The sequence below is a fragment of the Monodelphis domestica genome, chromosome 4, assembly GCF_027887165.1.
Source record: "Monodelphis domestica isolate mMonDom1 chromosome 4, mMonDom1.pri, whole genome shotgun sequence".
Classification (NCBI taxonomy): Eukaryota; Metazoa; Chordata; class Mammalia; order Didelphimorphia; family Didelphidae; genus Monodelphis; species Monodelphis domestica.
In genome coordinates this window covers 394,297,982-394,322,981 of record NC_077230.1, presented here as the reverse complement: position 1 = coordinate 394,322,981, position 25,000 = coordinate 394,297,982, and the positions used below count along the sequence as shown (strand labels likewise).

The 25,000-nt window shown below is 41.4% G+C and overlaps 1 protein-coding gene across 13 annotated transcripts in view; it reads left to right on the top strand.

Annotated features, from left to right (window-relative positions):
• Positions 1-25,000, top strand: part of FHAD1 (forkhead associated phosphopeptide binding domain 1) — a 218,672-nt gene that overhangs the window by 188,679 nt on the left and 4,993 nt on the right. For 10 of the 13 annotated variants that reach the window (XM_056825253.1, XM_056825258.1, XM_056825254.1 and 7 more), the window contains 3 exons: positions 2,940-3,105; positions 11,625-11,699; positions 19,111-19,275. In XM_056825253.1, the coding sequence (XP_056681231.1) occupies positions 2,940-3,105; positions 11,625-11,699; positions 19,111-19,275 (406 nt within the window). Of the gene's footprint in view, positions 1-2,939; positions 3,106-11,624; positions 11,700-19,110; positions 19,276-19,325; positions 19,383-25,000 lie in introns of those variants that run through there. The other 3 variants (XM_056825256.1, XR_008918130.1, XM_056825259.1) reach the window with 3 other exon arrangements.

The following is a 25,000-nucleotide window of genomic DNA, read 5'->3' as shown; positions in this document are numbered from 1 at the left end:
CAGGGGCTCACAACTAGGAAATATCAGGTCAGATTTGAATACAGGACCTCCCATCTCCAGGCCTAGCTATCCACTGAGCCACCCAGATAGTCCTTGGGCCCCCTTCTCTTAAAACATTTTAAAATAATTGAAGGAAATGCCAAAAGTCAGTTAGTAGTTAGTGAAAATAAAGATTTTTTTCCATCCAAGTTTAGAGATTCTCTTAAATTTTTTGACCAGCTACCAAAAGGATACTAGTTTAAGAATACTTGTGATAGGGGCAGCTAGGTGGCTCAGTGGATAGAACCAATGCTTAGTATCAAATCCTAGACAGAAAGTTAAGGGTTAAAAAAAGAATATTTATGATAAAGAGCTAGTCAACAAGTTAGAAGGCCCTTTATAATGTCCATCATGTACCAGCTCATCTCCTTTTCCAATCAATCATCAATAGTTATTTAGTAAGTTCCTACTATGTGCCAAATACAGCTATAGATGCCCTTGATAATTAGCCTTTTGAACCACTTCTCATAGGAACAATTATATGGAGCAGTATTCAAATCCTACCTCAAAACACTTACTAGCTGTATGACATTTGGCAAGTCCCTTAACCCTATTTACCTCAGTTTACTCATCTGTCAAAAGAGCTGGACAAGGAAATAGCAAACCACTCCAGTATCTTTACCAAGAAAACCCCACATGGGGTCACAAAGAATCAGACACAAGTAAAAGTGGCCAAACAGCAACAAGCACTTCTCATGTACAAATCATACCTTTGCTGCCTACTTATACCCACCATGCATGAGTATAATCTGTTTTCAACTCTCCAAAGACCTTTTCCCTCCTGGATAGACTTAAGGACTCTTACATGAAAAAGGCCAAAATTATTTTCAATTTGAATGTAATGCTTGGCACCGTACGGTTTAGCCCAAAAACCATGGGCTTTGGCAGCTCAGCTCAGCATGGTGGGTCATAGTCTATAATCAGACAGATCAGAGCTAGAGAGGGCTTTTAGAACACAGACTGTCAGAGCTCACAGAAAGGACCTTAGAATAGAAGATCCTGTAGGAAACCTTAAAATACTAAATGTTGGGGGCAGCTAGATGGCTCCGTGGATTGAGATCACCAGTCCTGGTTTTAAATCTGACTTCATACACTTCCTAGCTGTGTGACCCTGGGTGAGTCACTTGACACTGTTGGTCTAGCCCTTACTGCTCTTCTGCCTTAGAACCAAAGATGGGAGGTAAGGGGTTAAAAATACCCCAACACTAAATGCCAGAACTGAAAGGGACCTTAGAATCCAAAATATAAAATCTGGGTGAGACCACAAGAGAGAAAACATCAGAGCCAGGAGGGAAGCTTTGGAGAAAATGGCAGAACTGGGACACACTTTAGAGCTTCGAACATTAGTGACAGGAGGCCTCAGAAATGAACATTGCAGACCTGAGAGAGACCTTGGAACCAAAATGTTGAAGCCTGTGATTTCACCAGGGTGCAGCTCCCCTGTAATCTCTGTGTCCTGGGTTGCTCATCCCAAGATCAGAGTAGCATGGTTATAGCCAGGGGAAGGGTATCTCTAGAGTCCGATGTCCTCATTTTACGTGTGGGGAAACTGAAGCCAGGAGGAATGTCTTGTCAAAAGTTACACAGGTTGTAAGTAATAATAATAACTAGTGTTTACAATTTGCCAGACATAGAGTAAGTATTCTCTCATTTGGTCTTTACAACAACCCTAGGAGGTAGGTATCACAACTCCTAGTTTTAAACTTTATTAATGTTGTGACCCACTGGGCAAGTTCCTTGACTTCTGTTTGCCTCGGTTTCCCTATCTGTAAAATAAGGAAAACCCACTAACAGCACCTACCTCCCCAGGATTGTTTGAGGATCAGATGAGAAGATCACTTCAAGGCACTTAGCCCAGTGCCTGGCACATAGTAGATGTTCTATAAATGCTTATAAGTGGATAGAGTGCTGAGCCTAGAATCAGGAAGACCTGAGTTCATATCTGGTCTCAGACTAGCTGGTGACCTTGGAAGAGTCACTTAACTCTGCTTGTCTCAGTTTCCCTATCTGTAAAAGAGGGAAAATCTATTAACAGCACCTACCTCCCGGGATTATTTGAGGATCAAATGTGAAAATCATTGCAAAGCACTTAGCCCAGTGCCTGGCACATAGTAGATTATCTATAAATGCTTATAAGGTGGCATAGTGAATAGAATGCCAAGCCGGAAATCAGGAAGACCCAAATTTAAATCTAGTCTCAGTCTAGCTGGTGACCCTGGGAGAGTCACTTAACCCTGTTTGCCTCTGTTTCCTCATCTGTAAAATGAGCTGGAGAAGGAAATGGTAAACCACTCCAGCATCTTTGCCAAGAAATCCACAAATAAGAATTTTTTTAAAAAAAGATAAAATAAGATTTAAAAAAAAAAGATATTTAGGGGGCATCTGGGTGGCTCAGTGGATTGAGAGTCAGGTCTAGAGATGGGAGGACCTAGGTTCAAATCTGGCCTCAGACACTTCCCAGCTGTGTGACCCTGGGCAAGTCACTTGACCCCCATTGCCTAGCCCTTACCACTCTTCTGCCTTGGAGCCAATACACAGTATTGACTCCAAGATGGACGGTAAGGGTTTTAATTTTTTTTAAAAAGATATTTAAAAATTTCTCATTTGGAGATGACTGAAAATGTCCAAACAACAATTTTTAAAAATGCTGATTCCCTTCAGCTCTGCCTGGTTAGAGGATCAGATCCCGAGGCCCTTTATGAAATATTTTTTGTTGTTGCTGCTGAAGAAAACGATACAGATTTGTTGTTGTTGTTATTGTTATTGTTCCCCTATTCACCAAGAAACCAGTCAGGTGGCCTCTTGCCACCACACTGAGAGACCTTCCCCGGGAGGAGGTTGGGGACACGATGAGGGAAGGCAAAGGAGAGGACAGAGCTCTTGTTTCTCTCTTTGGCCAGGCAGAGTAAAATCCCAATGCAGGTGTACCAGGAACAGATGAACAAACTAGAAGACGAAATCTACAAGGAGGCAGAAGAGAAGGCTCTGCTCAAGGAAGCCCTGGATAGGACTGAGCAGCAGCTCAGCCTGGAGAAGAGGATGAACCGCTGCATTAAGCAGCAGAAGGTCAGTGCCAAAAGAGTCAGAGGGCCTGGGTCTAACTCCCGCCTCAGATACAACCCAGTGACCAAAGCCGTGACCCTCCCAAAGCTGTCAGATAATGAAGTTGTACTAACTAGCTTCTAAAGAAACTTCCAGCCCTACATCGATGATCCTCTGACTTGGGTTCAAATCCCAGTTCTCCTACCCACCATCTTTGGGGGCTTGGGGCAGATCCTTCTCCAGCTGAGCCTTTTGCTTCTTCCCCCGTCAAATGAAGCTGGTGGATGGTAGTTGAAGCCTTGAGTTTTAGGTCTTACGAACTGTCAACCCTGGGCAAGGTACTCCCCCTCACCCCACCACCACCACTGAGCTTCACATCCATCATCTATAAAATGAAGCTTTTGGACTGGATGTTCCCTTCTGCCTCTGAAGTTATCTGACACTAAGAAGTAAAAAATCTCTAACAGTGCTCCGCGAACCTCCCTGTTAGTAGATTAAGAACCGGGTTCAGGGACATTAAGAGATTCTTGCCTCCCAGTGTGGGAGCTGGTTCATTTCCTAACCTGTAGTAAGTTTTTATTTTAAAAAAATATTTTTTCAATCATTTCCAACTCCCCATGACCCCATTTTGGGGTTTTCTTAGCAAAGATACAGGGTAGTTTGCCTTTTTCTTCTGCCACTTATTTGACAGATGAGGAAACTGGAACAAATGGGGTGAAGTGACTTGCCCAAGGTCACATAGCTTGTGTCTGGGGCCACATTTCCTACCTCCAGGCCCAGCACTCTCTTCATTGCACCACCTCGCTATGATAAATAGTAGAGGATCTTATGAGTTATAGTCCCTGGGGTTGGGGTTTGAGTCCTGTATTTGGGACATAGAGATATTCCAAAAGATGCTCCTCCCTTCCTACTGCCATCTCCTGGCTCTTCTGGGTTACTTGGTCATGCACAAATTCCCAGTTCTATTCCAGTATTATCAGGAGATTGTTTTCCAATGGTGGGCAGGCAGTTCTATCATTTAGATCAAGGATTTTTTACCTACAGTCCATGAACCCAGATTGGGGCGGGGTGGGGTGGAGAGGGACAGCTTTATTTTCATTCATCTCTAACTGAAATTTGGCATTTCTTCTATTCTGAACAGAGGGAACAACCCACAATCGTATGACCAGGACAGACCTGGGACTGGGTCACCCATAGAAATCACAGATATTTCATACACTGCAGTGGTTGCATATATCTGCACATGTCATTGGCACTCCTCATTATTTCATTTGATGCATTTAAAAATATGTTTCTAAGGGGGCCGCTCAGTGGATTGAGAGCCAGGCCTAGAGACGGGAAGTCCTGGGTTCAAATCTGACCTCAGACACTTCCCAGCTGGGTGACCCTGGGCAAGTCACTTCATCCCCATTGCCTAGCCCTTACCACTCTTCTGCCTTGGAGCCAATACACAGTATTGACTCCAAGACGGAAGGTAAGGGTTTTTTTTTTTAAATAAAAAAATAAAAAATATTTATGATTCTAAGAAGGATCCATAGGGTTGACCAGATACTGGTCACAGGGCTCCAGGACACAAACAAGATGAAAAAGCCCAACCCTAGATAGAGTCAATCAATCAGTCAACAAGCATTTGTTACATTCCTGCTTTGCACCAAAATTACAGAGGCAAAAATAAAAATGAAATAGGCCCTACCCTTAACAATGAGATATAAAGCATTGTAAAGATTAAAATTTAGGGGAGACTGAGGAATCCATTTTTACAGCATGCACAATATATTTATCAAAAGGTAAATTCTGACTTGGGGAAAAAAGACTGGCATTTGGGGCTCAAGAGATTCCTCATTCCAAAAGTGGTCCTTAAACTAAACCTTGAAACAAAATGGAAGGAGCAACTAGGTAGCAGTGTAGATAGAGCACTAGTCATGGAGTTGGAAGGGCCTGGGTTCAAATTTGGCCTCAAATAATTCTTAGCTGTGTGATACTGAGCAAGTCACTTAATCTCAATTGCCTCTTCTGTCTTAGAACTGATACTAAAGCAGAAGGTAAGGGTTTTTGGAAGGAAGGAAGGAAGGAAGGAAGGAAGGAAGGAAGGAAGGAAGGAAGGAAGGAAGGAAGGAAGGAAGGAAGGAAGGAAGGAAGGAAAGGACAAAGGAAGGAAAGGAGGAAAGAAGGGAGGGAGGAAGGAAGGGAGGGTGGAAGGAAAGGAGGAAGGGAGGAAGGAAGGAAATAAGGGAGGGAGGAAGAGAAAAGGAAGGAAGGGAGGAAGGAAGGAAGGAAGGAAATAAGGGAGGGAGGAAGAGAAAAGGAAGGAAGGGAGGAAGGAAGGAAGGAAGGAAGGAAGGAAGGAAGGAAGGAAGGAAGGAAGGAAGGAAGGAAGGAAGGAAGGAAGGAAGGAAGGAAGGAAGGAAGGAAGGAAGGAAGGAAGGAAGGAAGGAAGGAAGGAAGGAAGGAAGGAAGGAAGGAAGGAAGGAGGAGGAATGGAGATGAGAATAGAGTATACTTTAGGTATGAGGAATAGCTTATGCAAAAGGATGGTGTCATGAGATGGAATATCTTGTATGAGGAATAGTAGAAAGATCTCTCTGGGGGGTTCTACTGTGTATATAGAGGGATGTAAAATACAATAAGTCAGGAAAGATTGATAGAAGCCAGGTAGTATAGAATATTAAATGTCAAGTGGAGTACTTTATACTTGATCTTAGGAGTAATAGGGAACCACTGGAGTTTATTGAGTAGAAAAATGCTACAGAAAAGTTAGCTATTCTTATTAATAAGCCTGAAAGTGCTGGAGAATCAATCAATAAGCACTCGTCAGGGTTATGAGGAAGGCTCCAATACCATTTAATGAGTTTGGTATTTTGCCCATATCAATCAACCAATTACTATCACCAATTTTTATAAATGGATGTTGACTGAGTAGACTGAGTAGAACAACATCTCTCAAAAGTCTGGGACACACTCTCCCATGAGAACATACAGAATGTTAGAGCTGGGAGGGGAACCTATAGTAGCAATTGTCAGGACTGGGAATATTAGGGGTGGGAAGGACCTTAGGAAGAAAAGAAGAAAAAGAATATTTATTTAATGCTTACTATGTGTCAGGCACTCTGCTAAGTGCCTTAAAATTTTTCTCATTTAATCCTCTAACAGCCCTGGGAGGAGATAGAAATCTATTATTGTCCTCATTTTGCAGTTGAGGAAAATGAAGCAAACTGAGGCTAAGCATCTTGCCTAGAGTCATACGGCTAATAAATGCCTGGGGCTAGATTTGAACTCATCTTCCCTACTAGTGCTCTGGGTATTGTACCTACAACTGCCTTAGAACATAGAATCTCAGAACTAGGGACATGGAGAGTCTAAGAGAAACTGGACTCCAGCTTAGGGATCACATATGGTAAAATGGTAACTCATTACTTCTAATTAGATAGAAGTACTAATAAAATTCCATTGTGGGTGGCTCTTTTCTGTGCTCCAAAAGTCAGAACCCTTCTAGAATCCCAAAACTGCCTTTCCTCCATGTATCTAAATTGTCCCCAAGGTGGAAAGAAGATGCTGTGAGCCACAAGCTATTCTAGCTTCCCTCTTATCACCATTAGAGAAGCCAGATTTTTTTGATCTTCCAAAAGTTATAAGGTCTTCCTCTGGTTATAGGAGAGTAAGGGGAGGAGATAGGGACTCTTTCCTTCCTACCTCATATAATTAACTCTCAAGGACTTGGCTGGAACTACTTCACTACCAGACTGGTCTCCAAATGTCATAATTAACTCTGAACCAAGTTCCACAGGGCATGACTGATTTTCTTGAACCAATAACCATACACTTCTTGTGTGTCATCATTTCTTCTTATCCAATGGATAAAGCATTTCAATCCTTCCAGATTTATTATGGACTTTTCACACCTACTTGAATTGCTGGTGTCTTGAGCATTCAACATAGGTCACGTCTTTGACCGATTCTATTATTGAGAAGTATTCCCACCTGATGAAGGTGTCAGGGTATAGAACATCTTATTAGTTACAGTTATTTTGACTTTGAACTCTATGATTCCTATTTTTGTGATCATAAAGGCTGCCTACTAAAACATGGAGAGCTTGCAATCTGTGAGGATGATGAAGCTGAACTATCTTCCATCACAGGGACAGGGGGCAACTCTTCTCTTTGGATTCCATTCACTGGGCTTTTCATGAGTTTATAATCCTCAGAGCTTACACAGATATCCCATTCCATAATGGGAGAGAAAAACATTCTACTTTCTGTGCTGTAGCCAACTCCATGGGATACATTTTATTAATGTACAGGCATTTGGGGAAGGCAATTTCTGACCCACCGAGGGCCTCCAGCTAATTGGATAAATCCTTCCTCTTTCAAGCAATTTTCAACTCATATTCTTATAATAATCATGGGGGTAAATAAAGATAGCAACTACTTTCCAGGTTCAAATGAGATAATATGTGTAAATTGTTTTGTAAACTTTAAAACACTATATAAAAGTTATATATTATCTTATTATTAAACCTTGTTTATGTTATATAATTATATTATTAATTATGAAATAAAAGATGAAATTTAATAGCAAGAAAAACAAAAAAGACAAAGGTTTCCATTGATTAATCAACTTATTCACCTAAAAAATCAGTATTATCATCAATGCACTCCTAGGAGGAGATATCTTCTTGAAAAACTAAAGACTACCTATTGCAGTCAGGTTAATGACAAACAAAAGAAACTTTCCCTTTCTTGATTTGGTCCATAACAAACTGAAGGGACACTGCCTCCTCTCCCTTTGATTCAGAAAAATACATCCCTTCTATTGTTTTGGGTTGGGTGTTGTTTTTTTTTACTGGTTCTGACTTTTAAGAAAAATTAGGGAAATTTCCTATTTTGATTGTGTCATTAGAAACTAGAGATAATGGGAGATGAAGCCAAAATGGCAGAGTATAGGCAGGTACACACCTGAACTTTCCTACATTGCTTTCCAAAAAACTTTAAAATAACATGACATTCTGGAGTAGCAAAACCAACAAAGAGTCACGATGAAACAATTTTCAATTCAAAGACAACTCAGATCCCCAGGAAAGGTTTGTCTTACAGGGTTTTTTGGTTGTACCCAGCAAACTAGCAACTGGCCTAAGCAGCAACTGGAGCAACAGCAGCAGCAGCAGCATCTTTAGGAACTCTCAGCCCACAGACTCTTAGCCAGAAGGAGATTATCAGGAACCCTTTGTTAGCCTGGAGTATAAAGCCTGCTTTATTGTACATATGTGGTTCCAGATTAAAGTACCAACATGAAAAGTTGGACTAGCAACACCAACACATGAGGCTGCAGGCCAGTAGGGACCCTGGTCATAGTTCCAGGGTGGAGAAGAGTGCTTGTGGTCATTCACAAACCAGAGCACAGACCAGGAGACAGTGACCACACCTTTCCTTAAATCAAACCAACTTGGAAGAACTGAAAACTTTACAGACCCCCAGAACTAGCTCTGAAAACAGCAGCATTAGCTTGGAACAATACTCCTTCCACTCCAGGAATAGAACCCAACTTTAACATGAAACTAAAAGTCAAGAAGTAGGATGGGGAAATGAGCAAACAACAAAAAATAGCCTGGCTACAAAAAAGTTACTATGGAGACAGGTCAAGACACAAACTCAGAGGAAAACAACAAAGTCAAAACAACTACATGCAAAGCTTCAAAGCCAAATGTGAATTGGGCAAAAGCCACTCCCCCTCCACCAAATACCACCACCAAAAAAAATTTCCAGGTTTTTTAAAGTTAAAAAAAAGAGGGAAAAGAAAGATTGAGAAAAGAAATGAGAGCGATACAAGAAAATCATGAAAAAAGAAGTCAAACAGCTTGGTAAAAGAGAAACAAAAAAAATACAAAAGAAAATATCAAATGGAAAAAGAGGTCCAAAAGCTCACTGAAGAAAACAATTTCTCAAAAATTAGACTTGAGCTAGTGGAAACTAATAGCTCTATGGAACATCAAGAACAATGAAAACAAAATCAAAACAAAAGTAGAAGAAAATGTGAAATCTCTCATTGGAGAAACAACACACCTGGAAAATAGATCCAGGAGAGATAATTTAAGAATTATTTACTATCTGACAGCCATAATTTTTTAAGACACTAAATATCATATTTCAAAAATTATCAAGATCCTAGAACCAGAGGGTAAAGTAGAAATTGAAACAATTCACCAATCACTTCTTGAAAGTGATTCCAAAATGAAAAGCTCCCAGGAATACCATATTCAAATACCAGAGCTCTTGCATCAAGGAAAAAAATATTTCAGGTAGCTAGAAGAAACCATCCAAATACTGTGGGACCATGGTCATGATAGCACAAGATCTAGCAGTTTCTACACTAAAGGATTGGAGGATTGGGAATGTGATATTTCCAAAGGAAAAGGTGCTAGGGTTATAATTAAGAATCACCTATCCAATAAAACTGAGTATAATCCTTCAGGGGGAAATAAATATTTAATGAAATGGAGGATTTTCAAGAATTCTTGATGAAAAGACCAGAGCTGAATAGAAAATTTGACTTTCAAATATAAGATTCAAGAGAAGCGTAAAAAAGTAAACAGGAAAGTGAAATCATAAGGGACTCAATAAGGTTAAACTTTTTATACCCTATATGAGGTGACATTTGTAACTCCCAAGAATTTTATTATTTTTAGGGCAGTTAAAAAGAGTATATGTAACAAAGGGCACAGGTGTGAGTTGACTATGATGGGATGATTTCAAAAAAATAAAATTAAGGGGTTATAAAGAGGGATTCAATGGGAGAAAAGGAAAGGAGAGAGGTAGAATATGGAAAATTATCTCACATAAAAGGGGGAAATGAGGAGTGGCAGACAATGCTTGAACCTTACTCTCACCAGAATTGACTAAAAGAGGGAGTAACATACACACTCAGATGAATATAAAAATCCTATCTTTTTTCTACAAGGAAGCAAGAGAGGAAGAGAATAAAAGAAAGGGGAAGAGACTGATAATAAGGGAAGCAGTGATCAAAAGCAGAACAGCTTTTTGAGGAGAGACAGGGTAAAAAGAGAAGGATAAACAGGCAGAAAATAGGGTGCAGGGAAAATACTCAGTAATCATAACTGTGAATGTGAATAAAACAGAAAAAATGGATAGTAGAATGGATTAAAAACCAGAATCTACCATGTTGTTTACAAGAAACACACTTGAAAAGAGACACACAGCGTAGATGTAAGAAGTAGAGAAGAATATACTATGCTTAGATGAAGTAAAAAAAGCAAGAACAGCAATCATGAAGAGCAGCTAGGTGGTACAATAAAATAGAATGCCAGGCCTGAAGCCAGAAAGACTCTTCTTGAGTTCAAATCTGACTTCAGACACTTACTTGCTGTGTGATCCTGGACAAGTCACTCAACCCTTTCTGCCTCCGTTTCCTCATCTGTAAAATGAGCCAGAGAAAGAAATGGCACTGCAGTATCTTTGCCAAGAAAACCACTAATGAGGTCATGAAGAATCAGACATGACTGAAAAGAACAACTGAAAAAAAATCTGTCTAAAACCATAAGCAAGCATGATCTGTAATGGGAATAAGCTAGAAGGCTTCCCAATAAGATCAGGGGTGAAGTGGCAATGCCCATTATCACCAGTTTTCAGAATTGTACCAGAAATGCTAACTATAGAGGTAAGGAAAAGCAAGTGAAGGAATTAGAAATAAAGGAAGGCACCAAAGAAACAAAACTCCTCCATAGGAAAGCCATCCTCAGTGAAAATAAGTACAAAAGTGTCCGAGTGCTTCTTCATTGGGCATTCAGATGATTTTCTCCTAATCTATCGGTGGCAGCCTAGATGGTGGTGTCTGATCTGTCTAGGGGCAGGGTGAGTGCTGGTAGATAGAGAGCTCACCTGAGGTTCAAATCCCACCTGGAGGCAAGCCAGCTACCAATCTAGACAAGTCACTCAGTTTCTCCGTGCTCCTGGCTGCTCTCTGAGACTATAAGCTTCTCACATGGCTGATGTTGGATCTGCACTGGTGGACGGAGGGTCCACATTGAGAGTTCTCTATACCACGGGAACCACAGATCCAGTAAAGACTGATGAAGGTGATGATGATGATGCCCAAAAGGAACAAGAGGAGATCCTGCTGAACTTTGACACAAAAGCCCAGGGTACTGTCTACCTATGGGGTATGCTGGAGCCAATTCTACCTTCGGGGAGCCGGTTGTTAAATTTTCATTGTGAACATTTACACCTCAGGCTTGATTTATTGTTTTATTGATTATGTAGACTTTTACAAGTGATGGAGAAAATGTGAAAACTGCAGCTTCCACTTCAAAGATGTCTTGCATTTTAGTCAGCTGTTAAACATTTACTAGAACACCCCTTGCTCCAGGGAAGAGTGTGTGTGCTTCTCATGGGATGGTGTACGGAAATGGACAGGAGGGTGTCTTATCAAGCTTTTGTCCCCCTTGCATCCCAGAGTATCCCAAGAAGTTCACAGGTATGTGGCGGGGCAGGTGCAGGTTGGGAAACACTGACCCACTCTTCTTTCTACCCAGGAACGGCTAGAGGAGCAGGAGCAGAGGGGCTTGAAGGAGGCATCCCCTTCCAACTCTATCCATAAAGAGAGGCAGGTATGGAACGATGACTAAGAACGCAGCAGATGGTTTCTAGATCCTAAAAACCAGCATCTTACCTTTCCCCCTTATGGTTACACCAAAGTAAAAACCCAGTTTTCCCTCCTGCATAAAGGAAGGAATGGGAAGAGGAAGACCTTACTGGGAAGGCCAAAGGAAAAGTCACGCAAAGGCTATCAGACTGAGAGTGTGAAGGGACCATAGAGGTCATAGAGTTCAAAGCCCTCGTTTTACAGATAAGGAAACTGAGGCATAAAGAGGACAAATGACCACGGTCATATAGTTAGTAAGTGTCTAAGGCAGAATTTGAATTCACATCTTCCTGATCCCAAGTTTAGTCCTCTAACCCACTATACCCCCTGAATTCTCAAATAACTCAACACTTATTGAGCCCCCTACTTTGTACAAGGCACTGTGCTCATCTGCAAAGAGGCAAGTGCAAAGGTCTCTGCCCTCAAAGAGCTTACATCCTACATGGACACAGATGAGTAAATACAAAGGATATACAAATGGTGGGGTTTTCAGTTGTGGTCACAGCTTCGTGACCCTATTTGGGGTTTTCTTGGCAGAGATACTGGAGTGGTTGGCCATTTCCTTCTCCAGCTCCTTTAATGGATAAGGAAACTGAGGCAAACAAGGTAAAGTGACTTGCCCAGGGTCATACAACTAGGAAAGTCTGGGGCTGGATTTGAAATCAGAGAGATGAATTCATGGGATGATGAAATCAGAGAGATGAAGTAAATAGCACAATGTAAATTCCAGAGGAAACAGCAATAACAAAAGAGAAACTCAGGAATGGTCTCAAGGACAAAGGGGTTCTTTAAATTAGCTTTAAAAAAATTTAAATGGGAAGGAGGAGGGAAGCCACAAGCCCAGAAATCAATGAAAGGAGGAAGTAAGTCAGAGGTTCCCTTTTGGAAGGGAATGGCAATATTTGCACTTGTTGTTGCTGCTGCTATTATTTCTACTTACAAAACTTTTTCCACACACTAATCCTGTAAGGCAGGTTGCACCGTCATCATTATCCTTATTTTACAGTTGAGGACACTGAGGCTTAGGGAATTTAATATGCCCAAGCTAGACTTTAGAACTGGCATTTGTGTGTATGTATTTTTTAAAAAATTTAACACTTACCTTCTGTCTTAGAATAATAATAAGAGCAGACAGGGCTAGGCGATAGGAGTTAAGTGGCTTGTGCAGGGTTACACAGCTAGGAAGTGTCTGCGTTCAGATTTGAACCCAGAACCTCTCAAATCCAGGACTGGCACTCTATTCACTGAGCCACCTACTGCCCCTAAGTGCACACATGATGGTAGACTAGTGTTTGCTAAAATATAAGGTCTTTTAGAATCTGAGATCTTTTGTTTTGTTTTTGTCTTTGTGTCCTCCCCAGCACTGGGCACAGAGTAAATACTTCTAATTGATTTGAACGTAGAACAACAGAACTGGAACCCAATGGATGTTTGCTTCTCTCCAAAGTTAAGAGAGGAACTGGGGAGCAGTGGGAGAAGAAGGGTTCCTGAGGCCAGAAGGGCAGCAGCTGGGAGCCTCACTACCTTTGTCTCCAGGAGGAAAGGGCTATATCTCAAACTCCTTCCTCATCAGGGAGGGGCAGAGCTAGGGAGACTGTGGAAATGTCCTCTTCTTTCTTTATGCGCCTACATGTTGGTACAAGAGAGAACTCCAGGGGCTGGAAAGGCTATTGGTCAGCTATTACACACCCAACATGGCTGCTTGTAATACAATTCCTCTTTAGTTCCCAGTCAAAGAAGGAATATAGAGGTAGAGGAGATCCATTGGCCCCTTGCTTCCTTAGCTTGTAGTTGCTCCAAATAAAAGAATTATTTCCCCTAAAAGATACATTCCAAAAACAATTTTTTAAAAATTAGCATTGGGACAATGCTTGGAATCAGAAAGACCCAGGTTCAAATTTGACCTCAGATACGTCCTAGCTGTATGATCCTGAGTAAGTCACTTAACCACACTCACCCAGCCCTTACCACTTAGAGGTCATTCTTAGTATTGATTCCAAGACAGAAAGAAAGGGTTTTTTAGAAAATCAGCATCCTAGAAATGGCAGTAGAAGACAAGATGGAAAGTCTCTGCAATCAGAACTTTGGGGTTTGAAATCCACTTTGGATGCCTACAAACTTTGCTATCGTTTGGATGTTTCAGACTCTGTGACCCCATTTGGGGTTTTCTAGGCAGAAATAGTGGAATGGTTTGGCATTTCGAATCCAGTTCATTTTATAGATGAGAAAACTAAGCCAAATAGGATGAAGTGACTTGCCCAGGGTCACTAAGCTAGGAAATATCTTGTAGGATTTTTAATAATAATCAAAAGAGAGGGGAAAGAAAAAAGTCTTTCGGTCAAGTGAGCAGAGCAAAGAGAGCCAGAGATTCACACCTGCAGCACTTTACCAAAAGCACAAGCTCCAAACAACCCTGCATGACTCTCGGCCAAATTTATCTTCTAAGCATCCTTATGTAAAATGATGTCGTAATTTAAAAGCATGCTGGGAATGTAGCTCAGGTGTGGCAAATTTTCCACCTGCACAACCTGGATCTAGATTTGAACTCGGGTCTTCCCAACTCCAGGCCTGGCTCTCTACCCACTGAGCTACCTAGCTGTCCCTTGCAAGAGCAATATGAGACAACACCAGAATATGTCAATTGAGAAAGACTCTGACATCATAGGAGGATTAAGGAAGGTATGACTTCCTTGAATAAAGATTTGGTGGTCCTATTGTCTTCTACTGAGTCATAGCATTTCTGGAGTATTGCATTGAGAGACAGTTTTGGGAACAATATTTCCAAATGAGAGAATGGCCAAGGGAAAGACACAAAGATAATGAAGGGCCCTACAGTCAAGCCATAAAATGAATCAGATGAAGGAACTTGAACTCGGGATCTCTATCAGAAAGAAGAAAAACCTTTAGGGAGGTCATGAGAGCTGTCTTCAAGTATTTAAAGCATTTTTTTTCTCTGTAGAAGAGACATTCGATTTGTTCCATTTGATTCTAGAGGGCAGAACTAAGAACAATGTTAGAAATTTAGATAGTATAAGGGGAAATTTTAAAAAATAATTTGTTGTTATTCAATCATGTCTGATTTTTCATGGTGACCCCACTTGGGGTTTTCTTGGCAGAGATACTATAGACATTTGCCATTTCCTTCTCCATATCATTTTACAAATGAGGAAACTGAGGTAAACAAAGTCAAGAGACTTGCCCAGGGTCACACAACTAGTGTCAGAGGCCAAATTTGAACTCTGGTCTTTCTGACTCTAGATCCAGCATTCTATGCATTTCACTACCTAGCTGTACTATCTAAAAGTAGAATGAATTACTTCTCAAGGTATTGAGTTCTTCCTCACTGGATCTCTTCCATCACAGGCTTCATTACCTGATCTTTTTCAGGTGAGAGAAACAGAAAGAGCTCTGGATTTAGTTAGGGAGCCTGAATTCAAATCCCATCTTTGCCATTTACTACCGGGGGGATTTTGAGCAAAGCTCTTAATATCTCTGGGCCTCAGTTTCCTCTGCTGAAAAATGAGGCAGTTGGACTAAAAAGGTTCTAAAGTCCCTTTTAGCTCCAAATCTGCCATACTCTGTATGTGGTAGAGGAAATTCTTGTCCAGGGATGAGTTGGACCTCAGGGCGAGTAAGGGCCCCAGTTCTGACTCTGAGGTTTCAGGCTTGAAAAATACGGTTGTTCTTCTCTTTCCCTTCCCTACCTCCAAAAAATAAAAAAGATAGTTATGAGGCAGCTAGGGGGCACAGTGGATAGAGTATCGGGCTTGGGGTCAAGAGGACCTGGGTTCAAATCTGACCTCAGATATTTCTTAAATGTGTAAACCTCTGCAAGGAGAAGAGGAGGAAAAGGGGAGAAAGGGAGAGGAAGGTAGGAGGGGGTCCTCTAACAGAAGTCATCAAGAAGGAGCTGGAGTAAACCTTATAGAGACTCTGTAGATAGGATTCTTACTGAGATATGGGTTGGACTAGATGGTCTCTAAGATCCCTCCCCCTTGGAAATTTGGTGAAACATTTCCAGCCTGCAGTAATAGGACCCAGAGAATCCCCTAGAACCATGTTGGTGAACCTTTGGCATGCATGCCAGAAGGAGCTGCTGCCCTCCCCCATCCACTGTGCCTGAGGACATTTCTCCTATCAACTGCCCTTTTGCCCAGCAGGTCAGCGGGGGGTGCTTCCTCCCTCCCCTATCTGGGGAAAGGGGGTGGCTCACAGGCAGCATGAGGGTTGTGGTTTGGGCACTCTGTCTCTAAAAGGTTCACCATCACTGCCCTAGAGGGTTTCTGCTCCCCAGGATAACTTGTTCTGGGGTGGGAGCTACAAAGATCCAACCGAAATGTTTGCAAAAACAATGAGATCCTCTATTATTTTCTCTCTCTCCCACCCTTGACCTCCAAATCTAAAAAACAAAATTATTTTTAAGTAAGTTAAACCCTTGTAACAAAGATGCCAGTCAAACAAAATGAATTCCTACATTGACTGCCTCAGTTGCTTCATGGCAGTGATAGAAATAACCATTTCCTTTTAGGGACCTTGGCTCAGTGAAACTCAAACTTACTTTGCAACCAGAGTGAATATCTGGGCCACTGGGAAAGTGCCCAAAGGAAATATTTACCTAAACAGGTCTGATGTGGTCCAAAGCTGTAGATGCAGCCAGCCACTGACTTGGAAGAAGCTTATATGGAGTCTCCTGGATAAACCTTGGCCCACTGGCTGGAGCCTTGCTTTCTGGATAATCTTAGACCAGAAGTTGTTTGGTATCAATAAGGCTGTGCCGCTCTGTAAGTAGGGCTGTGTGCCACACAGGCTTTGCACTGGCCTCCTCCAGGAAGGCTGGCAGTTAGGAAAGAATGAGGAAGAGGAAGAGGAAGATTTGGGAGGAGGGGGGAAAAGGGGAGGAAGGAGGAGGAGGATGGAAGAGGATGGCCTGAGGGCACCTGCTGTGTCTATTTTTAAGGATTTCTGCTGCTTTAGACTGAGCAGATCCAGGCTGCCCAAGGACAGTTTCCCTTTCTGTGCTGGCTCCTCCTAGCCCAGAACTATCCCTGCCCTGGAGGTGGCTACCAGAGAGGCCCAGAAACAGGACTTCCAACTGACCCATTAAGGAATCTCTTTTCAGACCTGTACTCACTTTCAGAGGACATCAGAGCTGGGAGAACCTTTAGAATATAGAATGTCACAGCTGGGAGGAGGTCTCTTGGAATCCAAATGTGAGAGCTGGAAGGGCCCTTAGAATAGAGAATGTCAGAGATAGGAAAGAGCTTAGAATACAGGATGTCAGAGCTGACAGGTCCCTAGAACACAGAATGTTAAAGTTTGGAAGTCTTAGAACCCAGAATGTGAGAGCTGGAAGGGCTCTTAGAACATAGAATATCAGATCTGGGAGGGGACTTAGAACACAGAATGTCAGAGCTGGAAGAGATCTTAGAACAGAGAATGTCAGAGCTGGGAGGGAGCTTAGAACACAGAATGTCAGAGCTGGAAGAGATCTTAGAACAGAGAATTTCAGAGCTGGGAGGGGGCTTAGAACAGAGAATGTCAGAGTTAGGAGAGAGCTTAGAACAGAGAATGTCAGAGCTGGGAGAGACCTTAGAACAGGGAATGTCAGAGTTAGGAGAGAGCTTAGAACAGAGAATGTCAGAGCTGGAAGTAGTCTTAGAACCCAGAATGTCAGAACTGGGAGAGACCTTAGAACCCAGAATGTGAGAGCTGGGAGAGACCTTGGAACAGAGAATGTCAGAGCTGGGAGAGCCCTTAGAACAGAGAATGTCAGAACTGGGAGGGGGCTTAGAACACAAAATGTCAGAATTGGGAGGGGGCTTAGAACCCAGAATGTCAGAACTGGGGGAGGGGGCTTGCAATACAAAATGTCTAAGTTTGGAACAGTCTTGGAACCCAGAATGTCAGAGCTGGGAGGGGGTTTAGAACATAAAATGTCAGAACTGGGAGGACCCAGAACACAGAAGGTCCAAGTTGAAAGGGAGTTTAATACTATTGTGATCCATGAAAGAAAATCATCAAATTGACAATAAACAGATTTTTTAAAAACTTGCAATGCAAAGATACACAAAGAGAAATATCTCTGAGTACAACCTCAACCAAATGTTCCTGCAGGTCTTATTTTAAACAGAAAAGTAACAACAACAACAACTAAGAAGGAAACGCTTACTCTATTCTGATTGGCTGATTTGTGATCAGACATTCTTACTAACAGGATACAGAAATATATGAGAGTAAATACAGGCTCGTCATTAAGAAACTTCTCTTTTGAAAAGATAGTGGCACGTGATCTGAACAAATAGAGCTGTGAATGATATATAGTACAAGCACATATGTATGCATATAAATGTATAGTATGTGTCTATATGCACATGTATATATACACCTGTGTACATGTATGTATAGATATGTGTGTATGTGTCGATTTTCCTTTATTTTAATACCAAATTTCCACAGAAGTTTTCCAAGGTTATATGATTCATGTCGTCTCCCTCCCCTCTTCCCTTCCCCATCCTGGAGTTGACAAGCAATTCGGTCTGGGTTACACACATTTTATATATGTGTGTGTATGTTATTATATGTATTGTTTGTATATATTCATGTATACATATATTATATATAATCAATCTATCCTTCTATCTATATAAAACAAACAGGATTCAGGGTGTGGGGCATTCTCTCCCGGACAGACATTTGTTCTGGTTTTTCCTTTCGGTTCCTTGACTGCTTAAAACCAAGATGGCGTCCCTTTGGTTCGTAGTGGAGCTCCTTTCAGAACATAGAATGTCAGAGTTTGGTGAGGACTCTTCTGACCTCCTTTACAAAGGTTTTAAAGGAGAATACATTTGGGTGAGAAAAGAACAGCGGCTTCAGCTTCTGTCAATAAGTCGCTTGGTGGTTAAGTGGGCCATTACAGAAACCAGAAGACCAGGTTAAATCCAACCTCCAACACCTATTGATTGTTTGATCCAGAACAAAATCATTTCCCCTCTCAGTGATCTAGGCCAGCACTGTTTAATTCAAATAAAAATCAGGAGCCATGAAGGGGACGTAAAGATCCCTGCTGAACTGGACCCATACTGTTTTAGAAAACTATATGGGGGCAGCTGGATGGAGAGCCAGGCCTAGAGACAGGAGGTCCTGGGTTCAAATCTGGACTCAGACACTTCCTACCTGTGTGACCCATGGCAAGTCACTTAACCCCCATGGCCTAGCCCTTACCATTCTTCTGCATTGGAACCAATACACGGTACTGATTCCAAGATGGAAGGTGAAGGTTTAAAAAGAAAAAAAAGAAAGAAAACCACGTTACCATCATCTGTTTCATTGTATTTTTAAAAATGTGCTCACTGATCCCCAATTCCATTTTCATCTAGTTCAGGCTGCACAGGAAACACTGTGTGTCTGACATCTCTGCCATAGACAGCTCTCAGACTAGAAGTTTCAGCAAAGTTCCCACCTGCATGGACAGAGAGGGCGTCCTCCTCATCCAGGAGTTCCCTTCGCTGTTTAAAAGGATGGGTCCAGCCCAGGTCCAGGAGGTAAATCAAAATAGCAACCAAGTTTTTCTGGTATTCTTCCTGTTTTTCAGAGGCCGTTATATGGCGAAATGACAAAGAACAAGTCACTTACTGACTCGCTTACTGTGGTGAGTTCAAGACTGACCGCAAATGAGAAAAAGGGTGGAATCTCCCTCCCAACCCAATGAGCAGTTGGTAGGATGGTGGCAACAAGAGTGAGGCAGCACATATTCCTAAAGGGCATTTCCCAGAAAGGTCTTTCTTCCTAACAACTAATACTCACAGCTATCAACCACCAAATGATAGGAGTTTAGACTTGGAAGACACTTGAAAGGTTATCTAGTCCAACCTTTTCATTTTACAGTTTAGGAAACAGAAACTCCAAGAGAGGTGACTTGGCCAAACATCACACAGATTGTAAGAAGAGTATGATTTGAATTCAGGTCTTTGGACTCCATAGCAGTGCTCCTTCCACTTTATTATGCTTCCTTTTTAGAATCGAAGAACACTGGAGCTGGAAAAGAACCTACTAAATGACCCTCTCACTCTGGGATTCTTTTTACAAAAAGAAGAAACAAAATGATTCTTATAACAAAAATCATATAGAGCCATAGGATCATAAACTTGGAAATGGAGGAGAGACCTTAGAGGCCACCGAGTTTCAATACCCTCATTTTATATATGAGGAAACTGAGGCTCATGATAGTGAAGTGACTTTCCCAAGGTCTCATAGCTGCCCACACCCTGCTTAGCCTCTAAAAGCAGGATTTGAACTAAGATCTTCCAGATTCCAAGACTGGGACTCAGGGAGAGAAGAGAAGGGAATAAACATTTTTATATAGCACCTACCATATACTAGAGACTGTGCTAAATGCTTTATAAATATTGTCTCATTTGTAATGCCATGGAAGTAGGTGGCACAGGGGCTAGAGCACCAGTCCTGAAGTCAGGAAGTCTTATCTTCCAGAGTTCAAATCTGGCCTCAGATACTTCCTAACTATGTGATACCAGACAAGTCACTTAACTCTTTTTGCCTCAGTTTCCTCATCTGTGAAATGAACTGGAAAAGGAAATGGCCAACCACTCCAATATTTCTACCAAGAAAATTCCAAAATGGGGTCACTAAGGGTCCGACTTAACAATAATAACAATGCTACTACAAACATTACTTCATTGTCTCCTTCAAATTCCTGATTTTTTTACAGAGTGGAACATTGAAACCTTGAGGAAATGACTTGCCCAAGAGCATGTCATCTTTAAAACCTCAAAACAGCATTTGAGAATCAAAAGAAATTCATTCCCCAAAAGCCCTTTCTAAAGTTTCTAAGACTTCAGTAGGAAGTGCCTTCTTAGCCAAAAACCCCATTGCTTTGCTAGCGTGATTGTGTGGAGACTCAGGCTCTTGGCAGAGATTTCTTCTCTAGTCTTTACCCTTTTGCAAGTGTGGTGTGATCTATGCATCCTTGCACACACACACATGTGAGAGACAGAGGCAGATGGGAGCTGGCAGACTGCTGCTTCGGGTTTGGAAGGAGACCAAATGGGAATGGAGGATTATGCAACAGATGATGATTGATATGCTTTAGAACGCCTGGCCCCAGCAGCAGCTCAGGCCTGGCCTGACCGGGGAAGGAGATTCCTAGAAGGTCAGGATGCTTGGCAAAACGGGCACCACACATGGTGGCCTGTGGAGGGCCCTTAAGTTAGGGAGAGGGCAGTGTGGTGTGATGGAAAGAACCACAGGTCCTGGATCCAAATCCTGATTCTCCCCATGTCCCTTTGGGCAAGACACTTTTCCCTCAATTTGTTTCCTCAATTGTAAAATAAAGGAGAATAGATAGGTGGTTCAGTGGATAGAGAGCCAGGCCTGAATAAGGGAGGTTCTGGATTCAAGTCTGACCTCAGACACTTCCTAGCAATGTGACCTTGGACAAGTCACTTAACCCCATTTCCTGGTCTTTACTACTCTTCTGCCTTAGAACCAATTCACAGTATTAATTCTAAGACAGAAGGTAAGGGTTTGGGTTGTTTTTATTTTGTTTTGTTTTGTTTTTAATAAAGAGGTTGTATTAGATCCCAAGACTTTTTGTTCCTTGAACCCCTTTCAATAACAATAACAAAAATGAGTTGTGACCCCTTGGGGAATTTAGTCTATAATATTCTGTTTAGATTTATTGGTTAAATGTTTGCAATAACTACAGTCATAACTTTGGGTCCCAGAAGTTCCAAATTAAAATTTACATGGAAATAATTGTAATTATAAAATGTTATTCTACCTATAATTGAAGGAACGCGTGTGTGTATAATGCTTCAAACATGTTTGTTGTCACAGAGGAAAAATGCATTTTGGACATAATTGAGTGATTTATTTAGTGCTTAAGAATGTTTAGCTTAAACCCCTCACTCGGGCCATCACTTTGAACCAGATTCTATGACTTCTGCATCTCTAATAGACTACGTTTGTATCCTCCCATTTCTCCAACCAAATTTATCAGTTAGTCAGCAAGCATTTATTAACTGCCTGCTGTGTGTGCCAGTCCCTGTGCTAAGTACTGAGTTTACAAAGAAAGGCAAAATCAGTCTCTATCCTCAAGGAGCTCCCATTTTAATGAGAGAGATGGCATCCACTGTGGTATTCTGGTGTCTTTTCATTGTGGTACCATGGAAAGAGCATTGGATTTGGAGTTATGGGACCAAGATTCTAACTCTGGCTTTGAGACTTTACTGCCTACATATTTTTTGGTCATGTCAGACTCTTTGTGACCCCATTGGGGGTTTTCTTGGCAAAAATACTGGAGTGGCTTTCCATTTCCTTCTCCAGCTCATTTTATAGATGGAGAAACTGAGGCAAACAGGATTAAATGACTTGCCCAGGATCATACAGCTAGTAAGTGTCTGGGGCTGGATTTGAACTCATAAAGATGATGGAGAAACTGAGGCAAACAGGATTAAATGACTTGCCCAGGATCATACAGGTAGTGTCTGGGGCTGGATTTGAACTCATAAAGATGATGGAGAAACTGAGGCAAACAGGATTAAATGACTTGCCCAGGATCATACAGCTAGTAAGTGTCTGGGGCTGGATTGAACTCATAAAGATGAGTCTTTCTGATTCCAGACCTAGTGCTCTATCCACTGTGCTACTTAGCTTCCTCCATCTATGGTCCTGAGCAAATCCTTTCTCTCTATCAATCCTCATATCCTCCTTTGTAAAATGAGCGGTTAGCCTAGATCATTTCTAGATCAAAATGTTATGATCTCAAAAGCAAGAGCCAAAAGTCCCATCACCATGGAAAAGTCAGTTTGGACCTTTGTGCTTTAGTGTGTATGATACAAAATGCCACAATACATTCCAGGCACTTCTTATCGATACAATTAGTAGGAAAAGGAAGATTGTAGTATCCCAGATAAAGCTGGAAGGGACCTCAGGCCTGGTCCAATGCCTTTGTTTTACAGATGAGAAAACAGAGAGGTGAGGTGACTTGCCCAATGTCACACAGATAATGAGTGGCAGAGGAGGGATTTGAACCCAGGTCTTTGGACTCCAAATCAAGCCCCATTTTCGCTGATTAATTCACATTTATCAGAATGTGTATAGAGTTCAGTGCCTGGCACATTGTGGGAGCCTGATAAATCCTAGGAGGATTTGTGAAATATTTTCATCCCATTAACCTGGTGAGCTGGGAAAGCTCTCATCATTCCCCATATTTACAGACAAGGAAACAGTCCAATCAAGTAAGGCTACCCCATATGATCCTCTGGGGATGCACTGTCTGCCCATCTGGAATCTACTCCCTCCTTCTCTCAAGAAAATTTTCTCACAGTTACAAGATTTATGTTCTTTCCCTCCCTTCCTCCTCCACCATAGCCAACGAGCAATTCCACTGGGTTTTACATGTGTCATTGATCAAGATCCATTTCCATATTGTTGATAATTGCACTAAGGTGATCATTTAGAGTCTACATTCCCCATCATATCTCCATCAAGCATGTGATCAAGCAGTTGTTTTTCTTCAGTGTTTCTGCTCCCACAGTTCTTCCTCTGGGAGTGCTTCTCTCTTGTTTAATCTTTATTTCCCATTGCCTAGCCAGTACTTTGCATTGGGCAAGAGCTAATGAATCTATAATTAGTGTATTATTGTAATTTCTGTATTGAATCTACCTCTGACATTTATTGCATACATGATCTTAGGGAAAGTCACTTAGCCTCCCCAAGCCTCAGTTTCCTCTTGTGTACTAGACAGCCTCTGAGGTCTATTCAGCTCTAGATTTCAGGTTTGTTGATTGTTAAGTGACTTGGTCAGAGTCACACAGCTGGGAAGTGTCTAGGACCTCCCGTCTCTAGGCTTGGCTCTCAATCCACTGAGCTCCCCAGCTGCCCCCACACTAGCACAATTCTTAAAGAAGCTCACCATCAAACAGGTAAGACCTAAAGTCAGAGGAGCTGGGTTCAAATCTCAGCTCACCTTCCTTTCTACCTATCTGACCTTGAAGAAGACATTGTGAGCTTCAATTTCATTGTCTTTAAAATAATGTTGTCTCTAAAATGATCTCCTACTTAGAATGCCTCTGGTCTCTCCTGATAATTTCAAAGTGAGAAGGTTTTATAACTGAAAGGGACTTTAGGCTCATAGAGTGCTAAACTTGGGATCCTAGCTCTAGAGCAAGCTAGAAGGGACCCCATAGATCATATAGTCCAAATTTCCCATTTTATAGATGAGGCCAGAATTGTATAGTTAGTGTTAAAGGTAGGAACAGAGGCCTGGAGTCCAGAAAATCCAGGTTTATATCCTGCTTCTAATACTTGCTTGGATGGAGAAGGAAATGCCAAACCACTCCAATATCTCTATCAAGAAAATTCCAGGGGGCAGCTAGGTAGCACAGTGAATTGAGCCAGGCCCAGAGATGGAAGGTCTTGGGCTCAAATTTGGCCTTACCTACTTCCTAGCTGTGTGACCCTGGGTAAGTCACTGATTCCTCCATTGCCTAGCCCTTTCTTCTCTTCTGCCTTGGAAGCAAAACACAATATTGATTCTAAGTCAGAAGGGAAAGAAAAAGAAAGAAAGAAAGAAAGAAAGAAAGAAAGAAAGAAAGAAAGAAAGAAAGAAAGAAAGAAAGAAAGAAAGAAAGAAAGAAAGAAAGAAAGAAAGAAAGAAAGAAAGAAAGAAAGAAAGAAAGAAAGAAAGAAAGAAAGAAAGAAAGAAAGAAAGAAAGAAAGAAAGAAAGAGAAAGAAAGAAAGAAAGACAAGAAAGAGAGAAAGAAAGAAAGAGAGAAAAAGAAAAAGAAAGAAAAGAAAAGAAAAGAAAAGAAAAGAAAGAAAGAAAGAAAGAGAGAGAGAGAGAAAGAGAGAAAGAAAGAAAGAAAGAAAGAAAGAAAGAAAGAAAGAAAGAAAGAAAGAAAGAAAGAAAGAAAGAAAGAAAGAAAGAAAGAGAAAGAAAGAAAGAAAGACAAGAAAGAGAGAAAGAAAGAAAGAGAGAAAAAGAAAAAGAAAGAAAAGAAAAGAAAAGAAAAGAAAAGAAAGAAAGAAAGAAAGAGAGAGAGAGAGAGAGAAAGAGAGAAAGAAAGAAAGAAAGAAAGAAAGAAAGAAAGAAAGAAAGAAAGAAAGAAAGAAAGAAAGAAAGAAAGAAAGAAAGAAAGAAAGAAAGAAAGAAAGAAAGAAAGAAAGAAAGAAAGAAAGAAAGAAAGAAGAAAGAGAGAAAGAGAGAAAGAGAGAAAGAGAGAAAGAGAGAAAGAGAAAGAGAAAGA